At 47.0% G+C, this 17786-nt stretch overlaps 1 protein-coding gene across 1 annotated transcript in view; it reads left to right on the top strand.

The window, feature by feature from the left end:
- Positions 1-17786, top strand: part of cacna1db (calcium channel, voltage-dependent, L type, alpha 1D subunit, b) — a 760213-nt gene that overhangs the window by 442099 nt on the left and 300328 nt on the right. The window contains exons 11-12 of the mRNA XM_070894765.1: positions 2868-2894; positions 7584-7636. Coding sequence (XP_070750866.1) covers positions 2868-2894; positions 7584-7636 — 80 coding nt within the window. The remainder of the gene's footprint in view (positions 1-2867; positions 2895-7583; positions 7637-17786) is intronic.

Raw genomic sequence — 17786 nt, 5'->3', positions numbered from 1 at the left:
AATCAAACCCTTTGTCCTCCTCTGCTGAGTTCTAAATTTCTCCCAGTCCCCAGGTTCACTGCTATTTCTGGCCAATTTGTATGCCATTTCCTTGGCTTTAATACTATCCCTGATTTCCCTAGATAGCCACGGTTGAGCCACCTTCCCTTTTTTATTTTTACGCCAGACAGGAATGTACAATTGTTGTAATTCATCCATGCGGTCTCTAAATGTCTGCCATTGCCCATCCACAGTCAACCCCTTAAGTATCATTAGCCAATCTATCTTAGCCAATTCATGCCTCATACCTTCAAAGTTACCCTTCTTTAAGTTCTGGACCATGGTCTCTGAATTAACTGTTTCATTCTCCATCCTAATGCAGAATTCCACCATATTATGGTCGCTCTTCCCCAAGGGGCCTCACACAATGAGATTGCTAATTAATCCTCTCTCATTACACAACACCCAGTCTAAGATGGCCTCCCCCCTAGTTGGTTCCTCGACATATTGGTCTAGAAAACCATCCCTTATGCACTCCAGGAAATCCTCCTCCACCGTATTGCTTCCAGTTTGGCTAGCCCAATCTATGTGCATATTAAAGTCACCCATTATAACTGCTGCACCTTTATTGCATGCACTCCTAATTTCCTGTTTGATGCCCTCCCCAACATCATTACTGCTGTTTGGAGGTCTGTACACAACTCCCACTAACGATTTTTGCCCTTTAGTGTTCTGCAGCTCTACCCATATAGATTCCACATCATCCAAGCTAATGTCTTTCCTAACTATTGCATTAATCTCTTCTTTAACCAGCAATGCTACCCCACCTCCTTTTCCTTTTATTCTATCCTTCCTGAATGTTGAATACCCCTGGATGTTGAGTTCCCAGTCCTGATCATCCTGGAGCCACGTCTCCGTAATCCCAATCACATTATATTTGTTAATTCATCCACCTTATTGCGGATACTCCTTGCATTAAGACACAAAGCCTTCAGGCTTGCTTTTTTAACACCCTTTGTCCTTTTAGAATTTTGCTGTACAGTGGCCCTTTTTGTTCTTTGCCTTGGGTTTCTCTGCCCTCCACTTTTCCTCATCTCCTTTCTGTCTTTTGCTTTTGCCTCATTTTTGTCTCCCTCTGTCTCCCTGCATAGGTTCCCATCCCCCTGCAATATTAGTTTAACTCCTCCCCAACAGCACTAGCAAACACTCCCCCTAGGACATTGGTTCCGGTCCTGCCCAGGTGCAGACCGTCCGGTTTGTACTGGTCCCACCTCCCCCAGAACCGGGGTGATTGGGAAGGGGGGGAATGGGAGAGGAGGCGATTGGGAGGGAGTGACTGGCAGAGGGGGGTGATCGGAAGAGGGGTGTGATTGGGAGGGGGTGACTGGGAGAGGGTGGTGACAGGGGCGGGATAACTGGAAGTGGGGTGTGATTGGGAGGAGGTGACTGGGAGTGGGGGGTGATTGGGAGGGGGCGACCAGGAAAGGGGGGTGATTGGGAGGGGGCGACTGGGAGTGGAGGATGATTGGGAGGGGGCGACTGGGAGAGGGAGGTGATTGGGAGGGGACGACTGGGAGTGGGAGGGTGATTGGGAGGGGGCGATCGGGAGAGGGAGGTGATTAGGAGGGGGTGACTGGAAATGGGGGGTGATTTGGGAGGGGGCGACTGGGAGGGGGTGACAGGGAGAGGGGAGTGATTGGGAGGGGGCAACTGGGCGAGGGGGTTGGTCAGGAGAATGGGGTGATCAGGTGTGGTCGACTGGGAGATGGATATTATTCGGAGAGGGAACAATCGGGAGGGTATTGAGACATTGATTGGGGAGGGGGCAAGGCAGTGATCGGGAAGGGGGAAATTTTTGACCGGCAGCAGCTCGTGGTTTTAATATGGGGCCAGGAGCCATTTTTCCATATATTTGAATTTTTTATTAATGTATTTTTGTGAAACATTTTTGGCAGCCAAATGTTTTAATCTGATGGTAACTTTGTTTTTGAAATACCTCAATTAAGTATTTTGTGGTGCAAGATGGAAGAAGGCATGTTAAATGAAATTTGTATACTTTAGCATGTCCATTTGCCAATCACCAATGTCAACTGTCAGCGTCTCCGGGTTAGCAGGCCAAAGTTTTGACATCTGCAGCAAGTACACCAATAATCAACTTGCAATATATAGATGGCACTGCCAGCAATTGGCCGATGGAAAATGTTAAGTGTTGCATCCTGACTGTATGCTCAGCTTGGGTATGCACAAAATGCATTGACAGAGCTATAAGGATGTGTGAGGCTTGGCTGGGCAAGTTCTAAGTGTTGGAACAGGTTGACAGACAAAAATTCATGACATGGAATCTTGGGCTATATACCAGGTCCGTGGTACTGTTCGGTAGTCTTGTCCAATCAAAGTGTGCTGTCTGTTCCTGCACACTGTTTCCATGTCCTACAGATACTCGTGGCAAGTAGCACACCGGATCATCATTGAGCTCCCACAATTTGGGCCTTGTGCAGTGGTTCTAACGATTTTTAACCAGAAAAGCTGAACGGCTCAATATAATCAGTTGGTGGCCAGTTTCAGATCATAAAGATAGAAGAAAAAAATGTTTATTTCAGTAAATTGCAACACCAGAAATCTGTTCCATTCTTGGATTTTCTCCAGTGTTGTGAAGGTGACATAGTGCCACTGGTGTCATTATCCTTTCAATTTAATATTCATTCAGTACCTACAAGCAGCATTTTGTAAAATCAGTACATAACCACAGAAAAGAATATGCGTTTGACTTTTACAAAACAACAGAAGAATGTATTTAGTATACGGTCTTATGTTGTAGTTTATGAAGCTCTCGGATTAATTCAGCAATTTATTTGTTAATCTTTTTCCATATTTTCTTTACTTTACAGTATCCGAATTTCTAAGTCAAAGTTCAGGTCAGTACCTTTTTTCTCTAACTTTTCAGCTTCAATTTCAATTCTTGAAAAATGGCAAGCTACAATTTAAATTGGTGCATGTTATGTATATTAGTTGAAGACTTTATTGTACTTTATTTCACTGCATCATTACTGAAAGATTACAGGCATTATTTGCTCTAATAAAAGTTCCATTTATGGAATGAATGTATGAGGGAAGAAAATAGCAGTTATTTTCAATTAACATTGACGTGTCAACATTTTTATTTGAAGTTTATTATTTGTGACACAATTTAAGCAATATGGGGTTTTGAGCCACTGTGCACATTATGTAAAACTTAGGGTTGCCCCATTGCTGCATCTAGTTGTTTCTTAAACGATTCTAGGGTTTTTGCCTCACTATTCTTCTCAGAAGTCCATTTCAAGTGTTGATCACTCTCTGTGTAAAGAAGTACCTCCTGCTATCAGTCCTAAAGTTACCCTTTACTAGTTTGAACCTGTGTCCCAGTGTCCTACACCACAGTTTAATATGAAACTGTTTTCCAGATTACTCTTTTCCATACTATTTGTTATCTGCTTTACTTATATAAGATCATGGGGCCGAAATTCAGGGTCTAGATAAGGCCCGTTACCGCCATTTTGCGCCGGCCATGCGGCGGAATCGAGTGGCCGCTATGTTGCAGTCTATTGGCTGCTATGACCCAAATTCAGCTCGGGCATTTTTCGGCCTGTCTCCACTTCCGCCCCATTGCTGCCAACTTCTGCAAGCGCGTCATCAAAGCGCGCACCACCGATCTGCCTCACATTCAGCACACTCCGCCCCAAATTTACCTGGAAAAATCTTTGCTCTGCTGCCTGGTGCCCCCGACAGCTTTTTCTGTTGGTGCACCTGGTTTCTTGTCTGTGAGCCACAGCAGTGCGGCAGCCCTTCAAGGGGAGGGCGCACTGCAGTGGTTGCCATGTTTTTATTTTTGCCGGCTGACTTCCCGATTGGCTGGCCAATTATTGCCCTGGGGTTCGGCCGGGCCGCCAACAAGCAGCCTGTCATCTCCCCTTGGGTGCCAGGCTGTTGGCGTGGCCGAACCCCTCCCTGGTGGCCCAGTAACCAAACCTACAGAATCGCCGATTCTCTCCCCTTTAAAGGAGGGGAGAGATGTGGTGACGCGCACGCATAGTGACGTCACGACGGAGACTCGGTTCCGCCCCAACTTCCGCTCCTCACCAGGACTTACCGCTGCACTTCTGCCCCCATTATGGACCAACTTCCGGTCCAACACGGAAAAAAGTTAAAAGTGGCGAAGATCAATCGGAAGGCTGCCTCATCGCACCCGGCGGTAAAGGCAGGTAAAAAAAATCGTTGGTGCGACAACTTTCTGGCGTGCCTGAATTTTGGCCCCCTACATCTCAGCTGCCTCCTTTCCAGGTGGAATAGCTCAAATTTCTCCAGTCTTTCCTTATAACTCAGACTCCTGACACAAGGGAGCAATCTTGTGACTCATCTCTGCACTGCTTCCAGTGCTTGAATGTCTCCCTTGTTTCCCGGCAACCAGAACGGGACACAGTACTCAAGGTATTCTGACCAGAGCACGACACAGTTTGATCACGACTTCTTCTGACTTGTATTCTACTGGTTTGGTAACGTAATTCAACATTCTAATGCTGATCTACATTGGAACAACATGTTGAGCTTTGAGTCTAAGAAAGAAAAAAAAAACTTGCATTTATATAACGACTTTCACAACCTCAGGACGTCCCAAGTGCATTACAGCCAGTGAAGTACTTTTGGATTGTAGTCCCTGTTGTAATATAGGGAAATGGAGCAGCTAAATTGCACACAGCAAGGTCCCACAAACAGCAATGAGATAATCACCAGATAATCTGGGTTTTTTTGTGTGATGTTGGTTATGATAACTCTTGGCCAGAACACTGCGAGGACTCTCCTGCTCTTGAAATTATGTCGTAGGATCTTTTATGTCCATCTGAGAGGGAAGATGGCCCACATTTTAACATCTTATCCAAAAGACCACAGCTCCGACAATGTAGCACTCCCTTAGTACTGTACTGAACTGTCAGCCGAGATCATGTGCTCAGGTCTCTGGGGTCGGACTTAAACCCATGACCATTCTGAGTCGAGAGTGCTTCCACAGAGCCAAGGCTGACATTTGAGACTCCTCGGTCACTTTGTCGTTCAATGCCACTCATGAAGTTTGCATGTTGCCCATTTTTCTTTCCTGTGTTCAGTAATTTGCACTTCAGCTCCGAGGCCTAGATGCACAGTCCAGCACAGAGGCCCATGCATCCCAGGATCGTACGCTCATCCTGGGATCTCGTGGGCCTGGACTACCAATTACTTTGTACGGAGCTCCCATTACTATGAATGGAAATACCGCCAAAAGCACAGAAACACAATATATAAATTTTAAAAAACACTTCACATATTTAAAATTAATTGAAATTGAATTAAATTAAATGTTTTAGAATTAATTTTATTTTTTTGAATTTTTAAAAATATGTTTTAATAGGGTTAAAAATAAACTTACCTTAATGGACAAGGTTTTTAATATAAAAATTAGTGCTAACATTTCATTTTTCTATCTTTTTAATACTACCAGACATAAGAGTTTTGAGGACATTCGTTGGGCAGGAGTTGGGCAAATAGCCCAACTCTCCGCCCGCGAAGGTGCTTCCCCGGGGATGCGTGCGATTTGACAGATCACAAGTGACGGGTTCAGGCGCATGCGCTTCGCGCGCCTAAACCCAGACCTTGCGGGGCCTCTTCGGGCGCATACGCATATCGTAAGCATCCGGAGAGGCTACAATTTACGGCCCAATCTCTCGTCTAATCATTGCAGTTCTGACATTACAGCACTCTTTCAGGATTGCACGGAGTGCTACCTAATTAATTTGCATTATCTGATGAGAAACATTTACTTCAGAATGTAAGACATTTTGTTTTGGGTTTATTGCGGACATATCTATCTCAATCAAGTCACTAGAAAAAATGCATCGGAAGAATTTAAATTTACATACCAAATACCAACAAGATATTTTCTACTTACCACCAAAGGATTTAAATCACAGGATTTAATACTGTATTCATGTTTTTCTCAACTTATCTTATTGCCACAGAACATAGTGGACACGATGGGCCGAAATGGCCTCCTGTGCTGTAAATTTCTATGTTTTTATAAAGGGCAATGATAATTATTAACTACTTAGAATGGTTAAGGCACAGAAGGAGGCCTTTCAGCCTGTCGAGCCAGCTCTCTGCAAGAGCACTTCAGCTAGTCCTATTCCCCTGCCCTTTTCACAAAGCCCTGCAAATTTTTTTCCTTCAGGTACTTATCCAATTCCCTTTTGAAAGCCATGATTGTATCAGCCTCCACCACCCTTTGAGGTAGTGCATTCCAGATCCTAACCACTTGCTGTGTAAAAAAAAGTTTTTCCTCATATCGCCTTTGGTTCTTCTGTATCCTCTGGTTCGCAACCCTTCTGCCAATGGGAACAGTTTCTCTCTATCTACTCTGTCTAGAGCCTCATGATTTTGTACACCTCTAGCAAATCGCCTCTCAACCTTCTCTGCTCTAAAGAGAACAACCCCAGCCTATCCAGTCTATCCACGTAACTGAAATCCCTCACCCCTGGAATCATTCTCGTAAATGGTTTCTGCACCCTCTCTAAGGCCTTCACATCCTTCCTAAAGTGCGGTGTCCAGTTGAGGTGGAAATTAGAAAAGATAGGGAAAAAGGAGAGGTGGAGTAGCTGTACTTATCAGGGATAACATAATGGCAGTAGAAAAAAGTGACGCAGCTATCAGCAAGACAAAAATAGAATCCATATGGATAGAGATAAAAAGATAATAAAGGATCAATCACACTAATATGTGCAGAATACCGACTACCAATAGTGGAAGAGAGGTGGAGGAAGAAATACGCAGACAAATTAGGGAAATGATTAATAAACAGAGAATAATAATCATGGGGGATTTCAACTACCCTGATATTAAGTGTGCAGAAGAGGTAGTTAAAGGGGATAAGGGAATGGAGTTCATATAATGTGTCCAAGAGTCCTTTCTAACCCAATATGTAAAAAGCCCAACAAGGGAGGATTGGCTATTGGATCTGCCAATAGCCAGAGCAGATAAGAGAAGTAAAAATAGGGGAACATCTAGGCAATAATGACCATAATACGCTTTAAGATGAGAATTGAGAAGGACATAAGTTTGCCAAAAACCAGGGTAATAAATTGGGGAAAAGCTGATTTGAGGGGCTGAGAATAGAACTTGGAAAAATAAAATGGGCAAAATACGATGTAGAACAGCAATGGGAAACATTTAAAATGATGTTCAACAGAGTGCAGGAACAATATATTCCGCTAAAAGGAAAGAACGATTAAACACTAATGAGACTTCATGGAGGGTAAGGAAGGAGGGTTACATTAAGCAGATAGATGGTGGGGGAGTGCCAAATATAGGAGATTACAAAAAGATTAGGAGAGAAATAAAAAAACAATTAGGAAGACAAAGACCTATGAAATTAAATTATCAAGGAACATAAAACAAAATAGTGAAATATTTTACAAGTACATCAATTAAAAAAGTAAGGTTGTTATGGGAATAGGGCCATAAAGGGATCGACAGGATAATACCACAGGTAACAATAGAGAGATGGCAGAAATATTAAATAATTATTTTACTTCAGTATTTATCAGGGAGGTAGAACAGGTGGATGTGACATTGGATGATGAGATTAGTAATGAGATAAGTACATTTAAAATAAAAAGCGAGGATACATTAATTAAACTAATTAAACTCAAAAAGGATAAAACCCCTGGTCCGGATGGATTGCGTCCACACATTTTAAAATAATCTAGGGAAGAGATAGCAGAGATATTACTACAAACATTTAATGATTCATTCTAGAAAGGTGTATTGCCAGATGACTGGTGGATAGCTAATGTAATAGGGGGATAGAACATGTCCAGGGAATTATAGACTAGTCAGCTTAACATCGGTGGTAGGAAAAATAATGGAATCCCTACTAAAGGAGAAAATAGAAGAACATCTATGATGTGGAGTATGACAAAGACACTCAAAGACAAAGGCCTGTTGTGGAGAAAAAAATTGTTTAATTGCTTGATCAAGGGAGACATGGTCTACACCAGTTCCTTAACTGGATACCTTCCCAATCATAAGAACATAAGAACCTAAGAATTAGGAACAGGAGTAGGCCATCTAGCCCCTCGAGCCTGCTCCGCCATTTAAAAAGATCATGGCTGATCTGGCTGTGGACTCAGCTCCACTTATCCGCCCGTTCCCCATAACCCTTAATTCCCTTGTTGGTTCTTGTCTAACCCTTCAGGAGCTGCTTCTTTTATACAGAATTCTTTGCAATGTCATCATTTACATTATCATTGGTCAATCTATCTACTGCGTGACAATTTTTTTCGCTTTGTTACAGATTGTTCAATTTTAACTTAGCTTATTGTTTCACATCCTCCTTGGCATTGAACATATGTATCCTGTATCCTGCCTCCTGCCACTAACAGGAATCTATTTCTTAGTTCTGAATAACAACAGGAATCTATTTCTTCGTTCTGAATAACAACAGGAAGCCACTTCGTAGGCTTACGACATTAGCTCTGAATAACAGGAATTGCACCATTGTCCTACAGTTGCACCTGCTAATTTCACCACATTAGCAAATTGTGTTTTTGCCTTCCTAATCTAAAACGTCTTTAACTCTAACTCTCGTTTCAATCTCGAAACCTAAAATATAATAATGAATAGTCAGCATGGATTTCAAAAGTGATAGTCTTGCATGACCAACCTCATTGAATTTTTTGAAGAGGTAACAGGGAGAATAGACAATGGTAATGCAGCAGATGTAATTTATCTAGATTTTGAAAAGGCCTTCGATAAGGTACCCCGTAATAGACTGACGAACAAGGTGAGAGAATGTGGAGTCAGGGGACAAGTAGCAAAATGGATAGCTAGCTGGCTTCAAGACAGAAAGCAGAGAGTAGGGGTAAAAGTGTCAGAAGGTGGGTAGTGGTGTTCCACAAGGATCAGTACTGGGACCACTGTTGTTCACAATTTATATTAATGATTTAGACTTTGGAATCAAAAACACAATTTCCAAATTTGCAGATTGTTACACTCATAATAAATGGTCAGACCAAGTACTGTGTGTAATGAGCAAGTGTGACCTTAGCTCCTTTATTACAATTCCAGAGTGTAGGCACCTCGTGGGTGGCCTGCCTATATACTGTGCTCCCAAGGGATGCTGGGATCCCTTGAGACTCCAACGGGTGGGCCCTCTGGTGGTCAGGTGTGATGCAGATTACAAGGGGTTAAATACATAACATCACTCCCCATGACGTCAACAGTACACTTAGTTACAAGGTGAGACAATCTGGGGCTTTGTGCTCCCTTGTCGATCGTCTCGGTACAAATGCTGGTGAGGCTGGGTTGGTCTGTTCTTCACTGGGCTGTTGGGCAGCCGGGCTGCTGGGGATGATGAGTTTGGTTTCGTGGTCAACTATGATGTCAGTTGCCACTAGTGTGTGTGCTGGAAGGTCAGAGTTGGTGGGGTCCTCTTCGGGTTGTTCGTAGCTGTTGGTGAACCGCAATTTGATTTGGTCCAAATGTTTTCTGTGCGTTTGTCCATTGGTCAGTTTGACCTGAAACACCCTACTCCCCTCTTTGGCTGTGACCGTGCTGGCGAGCCATTTGGGACCATGTCCATAATTGAGCACAAACACAAGATCATTGATCTCAATATCGCGTGACAAATTTGCGCAGTCATGGTACACACTTTGTTGATGTCGCTTGCCCTCCACGTGATCATGGAGATCAGGGTGGACAAGAGAAAGCCTTGTTTTAAGCGTCCTTTTCATGAGCAGCTCTGTTGGGGGAATCCCGGTGAGTAAGTGGGGTCTGGTGCGGTAACTGAGCAGTACTCGGGACAACCGGGTCTGCAAGGAACCTTCCAACACACGTTTCAAGCTTTGCTTGATGGTCTGAACTGCCCGTTCTGCCTTGCCATTGGATGCGGGCTTGAACGGGGCAGATGCGACATGTTTGATCCCATTGCGGGACATGAATTCCTTGAATTCAGCACTGGTGAAGCACGGCCCATTGTCGCTGACTAGGACATCAGGCAAACATGGCTCGTAAGCTTTCAATGGTGGCCGTGGAGGTGCTTACAGACATTATTGCACATTTAATCCATTTTGAGTAAGCGTCCACGACAACCAAAAACATTTTTCCTAGGAATGGGCCCGCATAGTCTACATGGAAACTTAGCAGCGCCTCTCTGGGTGCATTGCTCAGCTGAGAGCAAGTGTTGCACTGGTGCAGACATGACTCTAAATCTGAGTCGATGCCAGGCCACCACACGTGAGATCTGGCTAAGGCTTTCATCATTACGATGCCTGGGTGGGTGTTGTGCAGTTCGCAAATAAATGTGTCTCTGCCTTTCTTGGGCAAGACCACGTGATTGCCCCACAAAAGACAGTCCGCCTGCAGGGACAACTCGTCTTTGCGCCTGTGGAATGGCTTAATCGCTTCCTGCATCTCCACTAGGACACTGGACCAGCTCCCATGGAGAACACAGTTTTCTACCACGGACAGTAACGGATCCTGGCTGGTCCAGGTCCTGATCTGGCAGGCCGTAATGGGGGAATTCTCGTTCTCAAATGCCTCCATGACCATGAGCAAGTCCGTTGGCTGTGCCATTTCCATCCCGGTGGTGGGCAATGGTAGCCGACTGAGTGCATCTGCGCAGTTCTCTGTGCCAGGTCTGTGGTGGATTACATAGTTGTATGCCGACAGCGTGAGCGCCCATCTTTGGATGCGGGCAGAGGCATTGGTATTAATCCCTTTGCTCTCTGAGAATAGCGATATGAGCGGCTTCTGATCAGTTTCAAGCTCGAACTTGAGGCCAAATAAGTACTGGTGCATTTTTTTTACTCCGTAAACGCACGCCAGAGCCTCTTTTTCAACCATACTGTAGGCCCTTTTGGCCTTGGACAAACTCCTGGATGCATATGCAACCGGTTGCAAATTCCCCGATTCATTAGCCTGTTGTAACACACACCCAACCCCGTATGACGACGCATCGCAAGCTAACACGATGGATTAAACAGGACAAGCAGTTTGTTAGAACACAATAAGTTTCTGGCTTTCTTAAAGGCAGCCTCTTGTGAATTGCCCCATACCCAGTCGTCTCCCTTGCGCAGTAGCGCATGTAGGGGTTCTAGCAGGGTGCTTACCGAAGTAGTTAAGGAGTCCCAGGAACGACCGCAGCTCCGTCACATTCTGTGGTCGTTGTGCGTTCTTGATGGCCTCCGTCTTGGCGTTGGTGGATCTGATGCTGTCTGCAGTGATTCTCCTTCCTAAGAATTCAACGTCCTGTGCCAGGAAAATGCACTTTGAGCATTTCAATCTGAGCCCCACACGATCCAACCGTCGAAGAACCTCCTCCAGATTCTTCAAGTGCTCCATGGTGTCCCAACCTGTAACCAATATGTCGTCCTGGAAGAGCACTGTGCAAGGAACCGACTTTAGCAGGCTCTCTATGTTCAGCTGGAAAATCACTGCGGCTGACCGAATCCCGAATGGGCACTGGTTATAGATAAACAGACCTTTGTGCGTGTTGATGCAGGCGAGGCTTTTCGAAGACTCCTCCAGCTCCTGCGTCATGTAGGCCGAGGTCAGGTCCAGCTTGGTGAACGTCTTCCCTCCAGCCAGGGTCGCAAATAGATCGTCTGCCTTGGGTAGCGGGTACTGGTCCTGCAGCGAAAAACGATTAATCGTTATTTTATACTCCCCGCAAATTCTAACCGTACCGTCCTCCTTGAGTACCAGGACAATCGGACTGGCCCAGTCGTTGAATTCCACCGGCGCGATGCTGCCTTCGCGTTGCAGCCTGTCCAGCTCGATTTCCACTTTTTCACGCATCGTGTATGTTGGGGCGGAATCTGTGATAAGGAATAAGACACCCATCTGCGAAAGTGGAAAACACACAAGTTTATTATACGTATACCGAGACTTCGCCAAGCCGGAGCTCCGTGTGCAGACTTTGCAGCCTGTACCCCAGAACTCAATTTCTATACAAAATTTAAAGCTAAAAACCACAATCCACATGCATCACTTGTTCCATCAACTGACCACAATATCCTTTTGACATTTACAACATTTCTAGTGATATTGGGGCTTTCCACTTTAGCTATGAGGCAACAAAGGCTGTTATCCTGTTATTTCAAACCTGGCATCACATTTCTTAACTATGGTTGCTGCAACAGTCTGTTAACTTAATTATACCCAGACAGTCTGGGTTGCGGTTTCTAGCAACTGCGCTTAGCTGTGTGCAAAGCTTAGCTACGTGCTATTTCTTTGATTGGTTCTTGCTTATTGTTACTAGGCAGACAAAGCTTGACTATATTTGCTAACCCAGAAGGCCATACTATAGTGGGATTCTAAAATTCCTCTTTCAATCCCCCCTTTGGTTCTGGGCTACCCCAGCCCATGAGGCCACTACTAAGTTATATCCATTCGTCCTGCCCCCTTATTCGGTTTTCAGCCGATGTGTTCGGGAGGAATAGGTGCATGATGCCAGTGGTTAAATCCCACTGTCCATTAGCTTCTTCCTTTCATCAAGTACCTTCAATATCCGCTGGGCATGGTGCCTAGCCCTGCATCTTCTGCATGATGAGCAGAACATAAAAGCGTATCCAAGAGCCAAGATTAGTTGTACTGCCACCAATATGTGTGATATGATATGTATCCATGGATGGATATTAACATTCAGTCCCCAGTTCCATGCCTTCGTGTACCAGGGGGTACGTTGAAGGTCTTTTGCAATGTCCTTGCCCAGTTCGCACAACTCCTGTTTGAGCACATGGTATCGTTTGATGCTTGCCAGCAAAGGATCCTTAATGTCTCTCAGGTCCTCGGGCAGGTGGGATATTGGTGCAGCCAGCTCAATTTCATGTAGGTACAAATCTTGTTTAATCTCATCAGTCAGGTACAGGGTAATAGTTTCTCGAGCATGGATATACGTCATTCTCGCTCATCCGATTGTAACCGGTAACCTCGGGGTGAAGCAGAAGTTGGGGTTAGTGATATTGCATTGATAAATACCATAGTCATAAGTTGGTTGGTTGGTTACCACACAGTATTCCCCCTTTCCGCGGTAGGCTTCGGGTGTATTCGGATTCTGATGGGCTTATTTCTAAGACACACCCAATGGTTTGATTAAATCCGCACCCACTCTCGCTTCCCCAGCCTACTGGATGTTGACATATCGTAAGGCTCCCTAACCTGTGGCACCCTATTAATGAGCCCCTTCTCATGGTTCCGTTCCGTTTGATCGCATATTGATCCATAGGATAGTACCGCATGTAATTCTCGCCCCGAATAAGTCCCAAGTACTCTACCTCAAACTGGGGATGTGGTCCAGATTCTCCCTTTGCCATTACCGGAATCATTAAGACCATCCCCACCAGGGCCGACTGTAAGTCCGTGCACCCGCCCGTCGCTGGGAAAACCCTCGTCATCCCCTTCAGGATGCACGCGTCTAACGACCCTGAGTGTTGTGCTGGACGGAACAGTTGGGTACTATTTATCCAATCTGGGACTTCGTCTCGGTGTATTTGGTCGAGGTTCTCTCTGACCTGTCCAACCATCCATCCCCCGTAAGCATGGCAGAGGTCTCACTGAACCTCTGCCTTTTCTGCATTGATTTCTCAGTCAATCAGGCAGTTAATGGTGACAGCATGGCCCTCCAGCACTGTAATCCCTTTGACTAAGCTCCCTGCTGTCCCATCGCCTTCCCGCACAGCTCCTTTGGCTGCATCTGTCTGCCTCTGCAGCAACTTCCTGACTGTATCTTTAAGGCTTTCCGATTGTTCCTGTATAGCTTGTATGTCTAGCACATTTACAAAGTAAGTTCCTGTATTGACCCCTGTTAAGACGTCATTGATTAGACCCCGTTTATGTCTGTGGGTCTGACCCGCTTTCTGAGGGCTCCGGTATCTGGATGCCCCTGAGGCATCTCGGGATTCTTTCAACACTATCTTAAGCATTTGGGTATACAATGCTCGCACCTTCGGGTCACATTTCTCTGGTAACTCTTGGTCCGTTAGGTTCACTATCACAGGTAATATTTCATGGTGCACATTTTCGTACAACTGGATTCCCTCTGTTCTCAGGACCACCCTGCTTGGGGATCCTGCGGTATGCATTGGACATTCTGGGGGTGGGCCTGGAGTGGTTGGCAGGACCGGTGGAACCGGTGTCAGCCAATAGTCAGACCACTCGACCTGGATTATTGGGGAAAAACACATCTCATCGCCCACCCGCACACACACGTAGGCGGTAGGCTCGAACCTTTGTGTGGGCATAACACATACGGTGAAGTCATGAAGTTGCCTTTTGACCAAATTCAGGATGACTTCCCGGTTGAAAATCTTACAAAGATCGATTTCTGCTGTGACATTTTTCATACTGGTACCCTGGCGGTCACACTCTAGCATAAGACAGTCCACATAATTAATGCATGGCCAATAGCGTCTACATTTCTGTAGTACCAGGGTCATCCCTGGTATATACTCAGTATGGACCTGTACGCATCTGACATAGGTCTGGAAATTTGTCCGTATGTAATTGAGACAACAATTAATACATAAGGTCCTGTTGTACCGTATCACAACATGGAATACAGTGGGTTGGATTCCCTTACACTCGCGAAAGTTTTTGTTTGGTCCAAGGAGGGTCTCTACACCATGTTGCCGAAATATATCAGCCAGGTAGACTCCACTTCCAACTTGGATCTTTTGATAGTCCGGGTGTCCATAGTTTGGGTGTTGCATATCCTCATAAGTTTCATGACTCGGATTCTGGCTGATCATTCGGGCCCGTACTGGTTGCCCCAAGGGCAGGTGCCAAAGTAGAGTCAGCATTGCAATTTTCCAGTCCATCCTGTAAGATCAAACTTCTCCCTAGAATGGAATATTCTGTCTGAGTCATTTTAGCTGGGACCAGTGTTTCCACCGTCCTACTCCATTCATATCCACACATACACACGTGTCACCATACAATATCTTATATGGTCCCGACCACTGCGGCCCGAATCCGGTTCGTCCCGGTAACCCCTTAACCATTACTTTCTCCCCCACTTGGGGAAGATTTGCCAGGAACTCAACCTCTTGTTCGTCCTGGCCTGCCTGTCGTTCTCTTACTTCCTGTCTCATATCCTTAAGTTGCTTACTTAACTTCATTACATATCATCTTATTTGATCCCACATCGGACCCTCCTGTAATTATACCTTTGGGCAGTCGCATTGTCCGACCAGTCATGAGCTCATATGGAGTTAATCCTGTTTTCCGATTAGGGGTTTCCCTTTGTTTAATTAGGATAGCAGGCCGCAGCTTGGCCCAAGCCTGTCCAGTTTCTTGGATGGCTTTTGACATGGCTGCCTTTATTGTCCGATTCATCCGTTCTACCATTCCCGAACTCTGCTGGTGGTAGGGGATGTGAAATTTTTGTTTGATGTCCAATGTAGTGCATTGTAATTTCTTCACCTGTCCTGTGAAGTGGATTCCCTGATCGGAGTCTATTTGAGTGGGGTTTCCCAGCGGGGAATCATCTCCTTGGCTAAGATACGAGCTACTGTGGTTGCGGTGCAGTTTTGGGTAGCAAAAGCTTCCACCCACCCGTGTAAACAAATCAATTATCACTTGACAGTATTTCTTTCCTCTAGAACTTGGCAGTGGTCCCGTGAAATCAATTTGGATAGTCTCCCATGGCCCTCGTGGCCGTGGTTGATGGGCCATTCTGATTTTTATAGCTTTTCCCGGATTATGCTGGGCACATTGCAGTCAATATTTAGCAATGTCTTGCCCCAAGCCTGGCCACCACTAATCCCAAGAGACATTATTGATCATGGCATTTCATCCCACGTGGCTAATGCCGTGATGTAATTCCAAGAGTGTTTTTCATATACACGTGGGGGCTGCCACCCTTCCATCTTTTCTCCATACGGAGCCCTGGTCTGGTGCAGCTCCCCGCTTTTCCCACGTGCTGTTTTCTCCACGTCCTGTACATCCCTGTGCAATTTTACTTATATCAATGTCCTCCTTAGTTATCATACTACTTACTGATTCTTCCCTGACTTCCGACGAAATCGCCACCTCCTGTGCTGCCTTATCTGTGGCCTCGTTTCCCCTCTGGATATCGTCCACCACTTTCTGGTGGGCTTTAACCTTTATTACCGCTGTCTCGGTGGGCTTACTAGCGGCATCTAATAGCAGCCTGATCCGGCCTTCATGTTTAATGGCCTCTCCGCCTGCGGTGACAAAGCCTCGTCTTCCCCAGGCAGTCATGTAGTCATGGACTACTCCGAATGCATAACGGCTATCAGTGTAAATATTTGCCCGTTTGCCTTCGGCCAGTTAGAGCACTTCTGTCAGGGCAGTAAGTTCTGCCACTTGCGCAGAGAGTCCCCCGTCCAGTCCCCCACTCAGGACAGTGTTGAGTGCTCCATCTAATACCGCCCATCCTGCACGTGGGATCCCTTGGATGTATTTTCGGGACCCGTCCACATAAGGGGTTAAATCAGGATCCTCAAGTTGGATCTCACTGATATTCCCGGGTGAGTCTTCCCACTCCTGGGCGTGACACTCATGTGGTTGCCCCATTGCTAAGAGACCCTCTGCAGAGTTCTCGCCAGTGTCTCGTACTACCTTCACGGACTCGGTCATGGGGGAGCAGAACTGCCTCCCATTTAGCCCTGTGCATGTTGGACACAGACCGTAGGGGTCAAGTTTCGGGCTGCGCCTAGAATGCCGCAGCCCTGCGAGCCACGCCTAATTTCCACGCTCAAAACCCGCCTAAAACTTACCTCGGTATTCTCCCCGTTGCTGGAACGTTCCAGGCCCTTGGTGCAGCGCAGCACAAGCTGTGGGGGACGGAGCCAGGTCCCGGCGCTGAAAACAGTGCCAGGACCTCTGCACATGCGTGCTAGAGTGTGCGCGCATGTGCAGTGGCTCCAGGCGGCCGAGGCTGTGTGGGAGGGGCCCGAAGCACGCCGCCCCTAACCCTGGCCGAATGGGCTCACCGAGGCGGCGAAGATCGGACTTGGGCCTCCCTCCTCTTCAGTTCCTGTTCCAGCTCCCTCACCCTCTTCCCCCGCCCATCCCAATCAGCTCCCTCCACCACCCTGTTCAGCTCCCGCACCCTCCGGCTCTCTCCATCCCCCCTCCATTCAGCTCCGGCTCCCTCTCCCTGCTCCCCCCAACCCCCCGTTCAGCTCTGGCTCTCTCCCGCCCCCCCAGCCGTTCAGCTCCGGCTCTCTCCCGCCTCTCCCCCCCCCGCCAGCCCATCGACCCCCCCCCCATCCATTCAGCTCCCGGTCCGCTCCTGCCTCTCCCCCCCGCCCCCTGCCCTCCCGTTCAGCTCTCGTTCCCTCCATCTTGCTGGGGGCAGGCCCCGCCCGAAGTCTTCGGCCCGGCTTCCCCTCTTCGGCCGGGCCCGTTCAGCCTCTCCCATTCCCTCCCTCACTTCTCCCCCTCCTCCCTTCCTCTCCTCTCCCCCCCCCTCCCTGTCTTCTCCCCCCTCCCTCCCTGTCCTCTCCCCTCCCCACTCTCCTCTCCCCCCTCCCTCTCCTCTCCCCCACTTCCCTCCCTCTCCTCCCTCCCTCACTCTCCTCCCTCCCTCCCTCCCTCCCTCTCCCCCCTCCCTCACTCTCCTCTCCCCCTCCCTCTCCTCTCCCCCCCTCCCTCCCTCTCCTCTCCCCCCTCCCTCCCTCTCCTCTCCCCCCTCCCTCCCTCTCCTCTCCCCCCCTCCCTCCCTCTCCTCTCCCCCACTCCCTCCCTCTCCTCTCCCTCCCTCCCTCCCTCTCCTCTCCCCC

Source organism: Pristiophorus japonicus, chromosome 12 (assembly GCF_044704955.1).
Source record: "Pristiophorus japonicus isolate sPriJap1 chromosome 12, sPriJap1.hap1, whole genome shotgun sequence".
NCBI classification, from domain to species: Eukaryota; Metazoa; Chordata; class Chondrichthyes; family Pristiophoridae; genus Pristiophorus; species Pristiophorus japonicus.
Note: the sequence above shows the minus strand (reverse complement) of the source record. Positions and strands in the feature narration are given on the sequence as shown.